The following is an 11,702-nucleotide window of genomic DNA, read 5'->3' as shown; positions in this document are numbered from 1 at the left end:
GGGGAGAGGAGCGCCTTGTCCTGGCCCCAGTGCTGGGTTTCAAGGGACAGGATGCGACTGGGACAGGATGATCAAGGTCTTGTGTCAGGGTGCGAAAAGGCTGATGTCGCTTCCACCTGGACATTTGGCTGGACCTGGGAGACCTGGCACTTGGGAGACCTGGACCTGGGTTTCCCTGAGCTTTGGACAAATTCACCTAAGTGTATCTGGGAATTGCCGACATGGAACAGGTAGGCTGCTGTGAGCTCCTGTTTCCTTTTTCCTCGGGCTCCTAAGTAGGAGGCGCCCTGAAGAAGTGAGTCAGAGCCTCGGTATCTCACAGTTTATTCAAACGGTAATGGGGGAGGAAAAAGAAAGCAAGCAAAGAAACCAGGGACACTGTTAAAATCAGCCCACCCAATCCTTTCTTACCTTCATTCTTTCTTTTTTTTTTACTGTTACATGCAAAAATAATGAAAAAGCTTGGCCTTTCAGGCTAAGAAAGATCATAAAAAACTGTTTTCAGTACAAAAACTCTTTTTTCTTTTTCTTCCGGTACCGGGAATCGAACTCACGACCTTGCACTTGCCAGGCAGGCACTGTGCTGCTGAGCTAAATCCCCAGCCCCAAAAGAACTCTTATTAAGGGAAAATAATGCTTGATCCTCAAATGTTAAATAGAAACCACAATATATAAAATACCAATTTAGCAACTGGTTCCGTCAATTTTGAAAAAGTCATCTTTCTGCTACACATATAAGTTATTTGAATACTTGAAATTTTATGCTGAGGCTTACAAAATGGAAAATATTTTGGACCATAAAAGTTGTTTTCAGGGTAGGAAAGGAATTTTAAGAATATTTTCATAAGCATGAACATCTTTGCACCAAAAGGAGAGAAAATGGCATTTTAATATATTTATATATGTAAAATGTAATTTTATAATCATATTAACACCTTTCGTCCTTTGGTTTTAGTAGATTTTTACACCCTTCTATAAAGTGAGAATAGGGAAAATGCCAACTATCTGTATTAGTAAATAATAAATGTTACATATTTTCATAAATTTAATAAGAAAAAGAAAACTTAGTAGGGGTGCAAGGCAGGAGCTTATGGGGGCCTCAGACCTCAGCCTCTTCCGAGCACACACTCAAACCACATGCATGGGGAAAAGGCTGGGGAAGCCGCCAGAGCAAAAATCTGTTCTTAGTGTCCTGGTATCCTTCAGGCTCATCCACAAGTTTGCTTGAAACCTCAAATGGCTCCTGTACAGTTGTTATGTATTCCAAGGAAAATGGCCTTTTAGACTAAGAAAGATTGTAAAAAATAGTTTTCAGTACAAAAACTCTTATTAAGGAAAATAATATTTGATCCTCAAATGTTAAAAGATGTCTGAGGTGTACGTGTGGTGCACTGCGTCAGAGGTCTGAACTTAAGTGTGTTACCTGTGTTGAGTCCAGGTCTGTGGGGATGGGGGTCAGGGATCGGGGGTCGGGACTTTGGCCTTTGGAGAAGGGTCAGGCTGAGGGGAGCACACTTGACTGGACAGAGAAGTGGGGATCGCCTTGGAGGTGTGGGGACTGGGCCTGCTTTGGGAACATGGCTGCTGGGGGCTCATGGGGTTGGGCTGAGCAGGGGACCCCACCTGCTGCTGGAGGAGTCACTGCGGATAGGTCTGCAGACTGGCTCTCGCCTCTGCTCCCAAGGCCTGGGGGAGCTGGCCCATCTGTCCCATGTTGCATCTACTACATGTGATGCTGCATTCGCTGCTGCTGCATCATCTGCTGTGATCTCCACATGTCCCGGAACTGGGAAGACACGCTGCCGTGGCTCACGTTCATCGGCTGCCCCTGGGGCTCATCCTTCCCATGGGCGGCTGGAGTGGCTGCTGATGCTGCTGCTGGCCCGGGCCAGCCCTCTGCACGCCTGCCTGCATGGGATTCATGTCGTGCATGGCTGACCTGGAGTGGACCCTCTGCGTGGCTGGTGGCTGCAGCCCTGACTGTCCCTGGGCCATGCCAGGCTGTCCATTAGAGTTGGCATGAAGGATACTTAGCACCTGTTGCTGCTGCAGGGGAGAGCTGGGGGACCTGAGCGTCCGCAGGAGGTTTTGTAAGGCTTGTTGAGACACAGTGCCTGGTTTGAGTGGGCTCACACCACCTGGCCCAATCCTGGCTGTGGAGCCATGTTCAAGGGCTGCCCGTGCTGGGCCACTGACATCATGGCCGGCCTTGGCACCCTGTCATCGCTGGAGTTGCTGGGGCTGAGGCAGTCCTTCTTGGGCCCAGGGGAGCTGCTGCTGCATTACTGTGGGCCCCATCTCTGGCTCCAGATGCCTGCTGGGACCTCTAGACATGGCAGATGGGCTTATGTCCATTGGGGCCGTGGGAGTTCTGGGATATGGGAATTGTGTTGGTCTCCATAGGCCATCCGGCGCGGTGTATCCACTGCTGTCTGAATGTGCACTGCTATTTCTTCTGCGGCAGCTAGGTGCCCAGCCAAGGGTGGCTGAGGAGTCTGTGGAGGAGGTGGAAGGTCACCAGGGCTGTTCCGGAAGGGGTGAGCTAGGCCATCTTCTGAGTGGCTGCTGCACATTTGATGTAGTTGTCGTGGCAGGGGCTGGGGAGGGCAGGCCCTACTTTTGGCCCACCACACTGGCGGCTACACGCTGGCCATCCTGCGGTGCAGCACCTGGGCCTGCCGGGGCTGCAGCTGCTGCTGGCGGAGCTTCTGCCTGATGTTGAAGCAGAACGGCACAGGGCAGTAGTTCTCGTGGCAGCGCTTGGCATGGTAGCAGCAGAGGGCAATGAGCTGCCTGCACACAGGGCACCGGCCGGTGCTCTTCCGTTTGCAGCTCTTGGTATGATGTACAACCCGCTTCATCTTCTGGCAGGAGGGCAACGGGCAGTTGGCATCCCGGCACTGGCAGGCTAGGATCAAGTATTGGATGTTTCGCTGGATGCTCAAGCGGCGAGATTCTTCCGGGCTCTGGGTGGCTGCAGCATGCTGGTCATCCTCTAAGCCAAGACCCAGTTTCTCCATCGGGTGGTCGTGGTTTTTAGTGTAATAGCAGGAGATACACAAGTCATAATCCTGAGGAAAAACACAGGAAGTGAGATGAACTCTCAGGATGTAACTGTCGAAATCATTTGAGATACTGTGCTTGGGGTAGAAAAGCTCCTTTTGTTGTTAGTTAGGATCTTGTTATGTATTCCAGACTGTCCTTCAGCTTGCTCTGTAGCCCAGAGCTGGCTTTAAATTTGTGATTCCACCCTCACCTAACCAAGTGCAGGGATTAAAGGTGTGTGTTCCTAAGATGGCTTAGAAAAGCTCCTTTTTATACAACAATCTTCAGCTCTGCCACTCAACACAAGATCAGGCTATCCCACCCTGAGGGCAGGGGATGCAACACATGTAACATGTTTCTATATCATCTTCCAGGTGATGGGGACCCACAGGACCTGCCCCCTCCTTCCCAAGACCTGGTGCCTACCTCGCAGACGGTGCAGTGCCAGTGTGTGTCCACTCGGTCCTTGCACTCACAGCAGGTGCAGAGCATCTGGCAGGCGGACCTGCAGGGATGGTTTGAGTGAAGAGGGCTCATCTCGACCATCAGTCAGATCACTGAGGATGAGAGGGTCAAGGTCACCAGTGGAGGCAGGAAATTGGGTCACAAACACACCTGTGGAAGCGAGGCTCACAGACTCAGGACCACAGTGCCGTGAGGCAGATGGAGCTGATGGCACCTGGCCGGCCGGAGGGATGTGTGCACACAGGGCGCCTCACCACACCGCCCTCTCCTTTCCTGCTTCACCCATCTCGGCTCTCTCTGAGCTCAGTGTAATCCGCCTGACACTCACATCCTCTGGCCTCTTCCGCCCCAGGGAAGCAGTCCTTCCAAAGCAGAACGGCGAGGCTCAGGGCCAGGGCGTGCACACAGGACCTTTTGCCCCAAGTCTACATGAGATGGAACCCGTGCTTTCCCCTGAGTCTGATCACAAGGGACCAATCTGACAAAGCTAAAGGGAGGCATTCTGTAAAGGAACTGCTCTGGGCCAACCACCAGCATGCTCGCATGATTTAAGAAGAGGCTGGAGCTGTCACCAAGGAGACAGAGCAGCTCAGCACGCTTCTTCACCCCTCACTGGAATCTAAGGACCATCACCAGCAGTGATGCCTGCTGATGATGTAGCACAGTACAAAGATCCTGGGTTCAATTCCTTGTACCACAAAAACTGAAGAAAATAAGAAACCAAATGAAATCAAAATACTGTAGTGTGGTAATGCAGATCATGTCTTCTTTCTTAGAAGGTACTTGCTAAAATAGAGATTAAAAAAAGAAGCCAGGGCCAGGGATGTAGCTGAGTGGCACAGCTCCTGCCTGACAAGTGCAAGGTCATGAGTTCAGTTCCCAGTACAAAAAAAAAGAAAGAAGCTGGGCATGGTGACACACGCCTGTAATCCCAGCACTTGAGAGGCAGAGGCAGGAGGATCATTGCGAGTTCAAGACCAGCCTGGGCTACAAAGTGAGCTCAAGGCCAGCCTGAACTGCATAGCGAGACCCTGTCAAAAAAAAACAACAACAACAAAAAAAACAAAAAAAAAAAAAAAGAGAGAGAGATTAGAGAAAGAAAACATAGGAAGGGTATGGGGTCCTCTGTGCAGCTTTCCCAAAGGTTTGAAATTTTAAATTAAACTTCGTAGGGGTTGGAGGGATAAAAGTAAAAATCTCCTTAGTCCTTATTGCAGTAACATTCTTGTTGCTGAAGTTCGGAAACTTGTAATAACTATCAGTTCCCACAAGCACCAATGTAAGGGTTGCAGTTGTAACAAGAGGCTGACACTGTAAATGAATTTGGTATTAATTAGGCTATAACTATAAACTCATTAAACTGATAAGACACAGAATGTCGTCTGATGAAATCAGGAATTTGTATGAAACTGCCACATCGCCCACTATTCATTTTATTTTATATTTACCAGACAGGATGTCACTGTAGCGTACAGGCTGCCCTCAAACTCCTGATCTTTCTGCCTTGTCTCGAATGTGCTGGATTCAGCACACTGGCCTAGCCCACTCTTCCAGACCAGTTTTTTTTGTTTGTTTGTTTTTCTCCGGTACCGGGAACCGAACTCACGACCTTGCGCTTGCCAGGCAGGCGCTTTGCCGCTGAGCTAAATCCCCAGCCCCTTAGACCAGTTTTAAGAGACTAAAATCTGTGCAGCTGGGCACAGGAGCAGGCACATTCGCTGCTCTGTTACCCTACAGCTGAGCCAATGCCTGACATTTTTTCTTTTTTGAGACATGGTCTCACTACGTCGTAGTTCAGGCTGGCCTTAAACTCACTGTGTAGCCCAGGCTGGCCTCGAACCCTCAGCAATCCTCTCCCTAAGCTTCAGCCTTCTGAGTACTGGGATTACAGGCCTGTGCCACCTCACCTGGCCAATGCCTGACTTTATAACTGCCCTCTACAGCCTGTGATTGGCATGCCTGAGGGGAAAGCCATGCAATGTGTCCACTACGGAAGTCAAAGCCATCGCAATACATTCTCGGGGCCTTTCCCATTGCTCCAGGCATGCTAGAATTTTGTGGCATGAAATATTTCTTGAAATAGCTCATAACTATGAACTGCTGATATTTATCACCTAATTACCAAGGTCCCCACTAGATCTCAGGAATCTCCATTTCCCCAGCCCGGCCGAGGTCATGGGGTGAGGCCTCCAGTCTCTCCTGCGCCATGTTGACAACATCAGGTGGCCAGTGCTCAGCTACAGAGGGTTGGGGCAGAGAGGACTATGGGAAAAGATGCTTTGAGCACCCTAAGTTCAGCGCCATGGTAACAAATTCCTCTCCAGGAGATGGTTGTGCCTACTTATTTTTCTACCGAAGATACTATCTCCATTGCTCATTTCCATGTCGCCTTCCCCCAGGTATTTTCTAAGACCCTGGGGACCGGGTGGGTGACCCAGCTGAGGTTAGAGTAGGACAGGGCAGGATGGGCGGTGCTCTCCAAACAATTCTCCGAGTGCGCACTGCGCTCGGGCCCTGGATCCCCCGGGGACCTCGAGGACAATTCTGACGCCACTCAGGGCCCTGCTGGCGCTTTCCAGCGCGACCAGGGCGGGCTGGGTGTGGTCGGCCCCGGGGCCTCGGTGACGGCGGGATGCAGCCTCAGTGTCCCCAGTCTGCGGGCAGGAAGGGAGGCAGAGACGAGAGGAGGGAAAGAGAGACGCAGGGAGAGGAGAGGGGCGAGGAAAGTGGCTGAGAGCCCGCCGTCCGCCCGCCTGCTGCGCCCCTCCCCGACGGGCCGGCGCTTCCCCAGCGCCGCCGCCAGCCGCAGACCGGACTGCGGCACCCGGCTGGGCTGTGGACAACCGTAGTGGTTGTCGTGGTCGCGGGGGCGCAGTCCTGGTCTCGGTCACACCAAGGGCCGTGGGCACCGGGCCGGGGCCCAGAGAGCCCTCATATCCCGCGGGCTGGATGCAGACAGGATTGGGGCTGGCCTGAAACTGGGCGCCCGGGGCCACTGCCGCGACTGAGCACCTGGTGGCGAGGTGCGGTTACACCTGGATCGGTCAGCTTGGCCTCGCTGGGGCCACATCCCTGACTCGCAGCTCATGGGGAAAAGTTTGGTTTCGACTCACATTTCAGTCCAAGGTCCGCGGGCTCCCAGGCAGGAACTACACGGGGAGTGGAGCTGCTGAACTCCTGATAACCAGGAAGCAGCCAGCAGGAAGAGTCCGAGGAGACACCCCTTCCCAGGCCACCCCCAGTGACCTACTTCCTCCCTCGGCCCCACCTCCAGCAGCGCAGTCAGCTGCGAGGGCAGTGCCCCAGGACCGCACCACCTTCCAGGACGCCAGCTCTGACCACACAGCCCTTGGGATGGTTTTGACTCCAACCTAACTCGACCCTTCTTCCCAAGGCGGCACCCGAGGGAGCCAGGGGACGAGTGTCCGGCCTAGTGTGCAGTAACTAAATGGCAGAGCTGGGGTGGGAACCCAGGGCGTTTCTCTGCCCGCCCTGCCCTAGGTGAGGGAAGTGTGTACTGGAACCAGGCTTAGAAATCTGGGTAGAAGCTGATGGCTGGAGGTCCCTGACCACCTTTGGCTCTAGCTAGCTTCTAGGACCTGGAGAAGACTCACAATCCACCCCTAGTCAGTTTTCCAGCCAAACATCCCAAATAAAGACAATAGCAAGTTCATAATTGTGCCTATCATTGTGCAACGAGCCCACGCACCAGTGGAAATGCCCTAACTCCCTGTCCAGAGCAAGCGGCAATGTTTTTCTGTGTGTGATACCCTTCAGACACTCCATAACTTATATATTATAATGTAGATTTTTTTTTGTACTGGCGATTGAATTTAGGACCTCATGCTTGCCCGGCAGGCACTGCACCTCTGAGCTAAATCCCTGACCCTATAATGTAGATTTAACAACACTTAAGTGTGACATTGAGGCAAGTGATAGTTTGTTACATGGTGTAGAAATACAAAAAAGGATATCTGCTTCGTATTTCTGTTTGTATGCCCAAATATATTAACAATATAGGAAAGAATTACCTATGACAATTACGATTGTCTTTGTAACTTGGTTATATGAACCACCATCTTCTCCTATGCCTTTTGAATAGCCTAACCCTTCAGCAAGGACCTCTGTAGGTGTTGGGGTTTTTTTGGTTTTTTTTTTGAGACAGGGTTTCACTATGCAGTTCAGGCAGGCCTTGAACTCACTTTGTAGCCCAGGTTGACCGCATGGCAATCCTCCTGCCTCAGCCTCCCAGGTACTGGGATTACAGACGTGCACCACTACACCTGGCTGGGTGTTGATTCTTTTTTTTTTTGGCTTTTTCCGGTACCGGGAATCGAACTCACGACCTCATGCTTGCCAGGCAGGCGCTATGCCGCTGAGCTAAATCCCCAGCTCCTGGGTGTTGGTTCTTTATGTGGTAGTGTGACCACAACTCCATTCCTGAAGGGTCTGGGCTATTTGTCAACTTGCCTGGGTTGGGTTGTTCTAGTTTCGGTCAAGCTTCATACTTCATACTAGGGCACGGTGATGTGAGGAGATGTTCTAAAGGACTCCACTGTGAGGAGCAACCCGATTTCCCCCCGGTAGTCTGGATCAATCACCCCTGCCCACACCATCACTCCTTTTGTAGCCTGTTTGCTCAGAGGCATAAGGAGTCCAGAACGGGTGGGGGGGGCAGTCCTAGCTTCTGGTTCAGTGGAATCATTGCTGTGCCTCCTGGTAGAAGCATCGCCCCCCCACACCCCGAACTAAGACGTCTTGGTCCCAGGAACAGTAACAAATATTTTGTTATTGAGTCACTAGGGGTAATGGGGAGTGATACCATTCTCACGTTCACCCTTTGATTCCTGAATCTGTGTGTCCTGGCTGTGGGAGAATTGGTACCATTTATCGGGTCAGTTTGATCATCTACGGCCTTCTGAAGATCTCTGCCCATCCCTACAAGGTGTTGCCACCTAGCTGTCACCATAACTGCGGCTGCAAGGGGCAGTCACACCAATCCATCAGTGCAGGTGTGATTACAGGCATATACTACCAGCTCAGACTGGCCTTGAGCTCACTTTGTAGCCCAGGCTTGTCTCAAACTCTCAACGATCCTCCTGCCTCAGCTTCCCGAGTGCTGGGATTACAGGTGTGTGACACCACACCCAGCCACCCTGCTATTTTTATATTTTGGAGACCGGGTCTTGATGTGTGGCCCAGGCTGGCCCTGAACACGTGGGCTCAAGTGATCTTCCTGCCTTAGGTTTCTGAGTAGTTGGGACTTCAAGTGTGTGCCACTGTGCCTGGCTCAGAATATTTTTTTAAAAAATCCTCATGGTAAGTCGCCCTGCGTTTTGCTCACTTTGAATTCAGTTAGCCAGCATTTAAAAAAGAAATAGCTCACTGTCTCAGACAAAACAGAGAGCTGAGCATTTGTAAAGCCATGGCAGTGCTGCAGGCTCCTTCCAAAATAGGATGTGTCTTTTTTCTTTTTTTGTCTTTTTGAGACAGGGTCTCGCTATGCAGTTCAGACTGGCCTTGTGCTCACTTTGTAACCCAGGCTGGTCTCGAACTCACAATGATCCTCCTACCTCAGCCTCCCGAGTGCTGGGATTACAGGCGTGTGCCATCACACCCAGCCCCAAAATAGGATGTGATGCTCAGGGGTCTCCAAGAGCAGCCAATCTCTTAATACAATCTTGACAGCGCAAAAAGGGGTGCAAAACTACAATATAGGCCTTATGTATATTCTTCCACATGACAGTTAAACCTGAAATTGTCACTGGTGTCCTGGGATAAATGCATACAACCTTGATTAACTGTTTCCTTTAACACCAGGAAGAAGACAGGGATGTCATCTACTCTTACCTGTGTCAGTCTACCTACTACTGGCAGTTACTGCCAGTACAATAAGGTGAGACAAAGAAATTAAAAGCATAGAGATTGGAAAAGAAGACCTTTTCTCTCCCTCCCTCCCTCTCTCTCTCTCCGTCTTTATTTTATTTATTTATTTATTTTTTTATTTATTTATTTATTTTTTGTTACCAGGAATCAAACTCTGGGCCTTGCACTTGTCAGGCAGGCGCTGTGCCACTGAGCTACATCCCTGGCAAAAAAGAAGACTATATAGGGAGACCCTGTCTCAAAAAAAAAAAAAAGAAACAACAAAGAGCCCCCCAAACAAGGGCTGGGGATTGAGCTCAGCAGCACGGCGCCTGCCTGGCAAGTGCAAGGTCATGAGTTCGATTCCCAGTACTGGAAAAAACAAAACAAAACAAAAAACAAACAAACAAACAAACAAAAATAATAATCAAAAAGTCCCCCAAACAAATAAAATTACAAGAACAGAAGAAGGGGAGTATGTAAGAACTACTCAACTATAAAATTTCATACAAAAATGAGCGCAAAATGGATCACATTTAAATATATAAAATATATAGCTCTTAAAACTTTTAGATGATGGCATAAGATAAAATGTTCTGAACTTGGGGCTTGGTTCAGAGTTCTTGGAAATAATATAAAAAGATGAATTCATAAAAGAAATTACAATATAATATTGGATCTGATCAAATTTAAAACTCTTACCTTACAAAATGTCATATTAAAGGTATGAAATTAGGACGTGGTGGTACCCACCTGTAATCCCAGCACTCAGGAGGCTGAGGCAGGAGGATCATTGAGAGTTTGAGACCAGCCTGGGCCACAAAGTGAGCTCAAGATCAGCCTGAACTGCATAGTGAGACCCTGTCTCAAAAAGACAAATAAATAAATACAAAATAATAATAAATGAAATTATAAACCATTGGCTAAAATAACTGATTGAGGTAACATGCAGCTATAATCGTAGGTACAGGGAGGCTAAGGCAGAAGGATCATCTATTTGAGGCTAGCCTAGGCAGTTTAGGGAGGCCCTAAATTCAAAAATTCAAAAATAAATAAAAGGTCTGGAGATGTGGCTCAGATGTGGCTCAATCCCCAGTACCAAAAGTCAGACAAAACCTGGAAGAAAATATTAGCAGACCTCCTAAGTTCAAAGACTGACGTCTAGAATAAATTAGCTTCATTTTCCAATTGTTATTTGCTTATACAGAAATGAAAAAGTGAAAAAATGCCAGGCTTTCTAAATATCCTTTAATCCTGCAACCTTGATAAATGCACTTACTAGTTCTTGCATTTGCTTTGTTTTTCAGAGAGTTTTTGGGATGTTTTATTTACACAGTTATTATTATTTATTTATTTATTTATTTATTTTTTTGAGACAAGGTCTTGCTATGCAGTTCAGGCTGGACTTGAGCTCACTATGTAGCCCAGGCTGGTCTCGAACTCACAATGATCCTCCTGCCTCAGCCTCCCGAGTGCTGGGATTACAGGCGTGCGCCACCACCATTTGCATCTGTCTTCTTAAGGGCTATGGGCCTTTACTTTTCTTGTCATTTCAAATTTCGGAATCTGGGTAATGTTGATTGTAATGAGTAGAGAAATTTTCATCTATTTCCCAAAATTATTTTCATGTAATTGACACTGTATCTTCCCTATTTTGAAAAAATCTTCAGTGTAATAATCTGGGCCTGCAGTTTTCTTTGTGAGGAGCTTGTAGTTATGAATTCTAATTCTCGAGTAACATTCAGGTGTTCTATTTTTATGTTTAGGAACATTCAGGTGTTCTATTTTTATGGTATCACTTTTGGTAATTTGTGTCAAGGAATGTTTTCATTTTTTGGAGCGTGAAGAAGATTGGCACGCACATTTAGGACTGTAACATCTTTTTGATGAACTGACATCTTTATCATGAGGAAATATCCCTTCTCCCTTATGGTGGGGCTTGTTTTGAAGTCTACTTTTTTTTTTTTGTCTTTTTGAGACAAGGTTTCACTATGTAGTTCAGGCTGGTCTCAAACTCACAGCAATTATCCTGCCTCAGCCTCCCAAATGCTGCGATTAGAGGAGTGCCCCTCCACTCCTGGCCTTGAAGTCTACTTTTTCTGATATTAATATTGCTCCTTCAGTTTTCTTTGAACATCGGCATGTTTCTGTACACTTAAAGTGGATTTTGTAAAGAATGCACATAGTTGGGCCTTCTTTTTTTTTTAACATTTTTTTTTTTGTACCCGGAGTTGAACTCACAACCTTGCACTTGCCAGGCACTTGTGCCGCTGAGCTATATCCCTGGCCCTTTAACTTTTTTTATTTTAAAAATTAAAAAACTAGCC

At 48.4% G+C, this 11,702-nt stretch overlaps 1 protein-coding gene across 1 annotated transcript in view; it reads right to left on the bottom strand.

Annotated features, from left to right (window-relative positions):
- LOC102015709 (histone acetyltransferase p300-like) overlaps positions 1-6,885 on the bottom strand; it is a gene marked incomplete in the record, with an annotated part of 27,134 nt that extends 20,249 nt beyond the window's left edge. The window contains 3 exon segments of the mRNA XM_005379340.2: positions 1,844-3,071; positions 3,472-3,550; positions 6,624-6,885. Coding sequence (XP_005379397.1) covers positions 2,640-3,071; positions 3,472-3,550; positions 6,624-6,625 — 513 coding nt within the window.
- Between the last annotated feature and the right edge of the window lie 4,817 nt (positions 6,886-11,702).

The sequence above is a fragment of the Chinchilla lanigera genome, unplaced genomic scaffold, assembly GCF_000276665.1.
Source record: "Chinchilla lanigera isolate Chin_1 unplaced genomic scaffold, ChiLan1.0 scaffold00012, whole genome shotgun sequence".
Lineage (NCBI taxonomy): Eukaryota > Metazoa > Chordata > Mammalia > Rodentia > Chinchillidae > Chinchilla > Chinchilla lanigera.
Note: the sequence above shows the minus strand (reverse complement) of the source record. Positions and strands in the feature narration are given on the sequence as shown.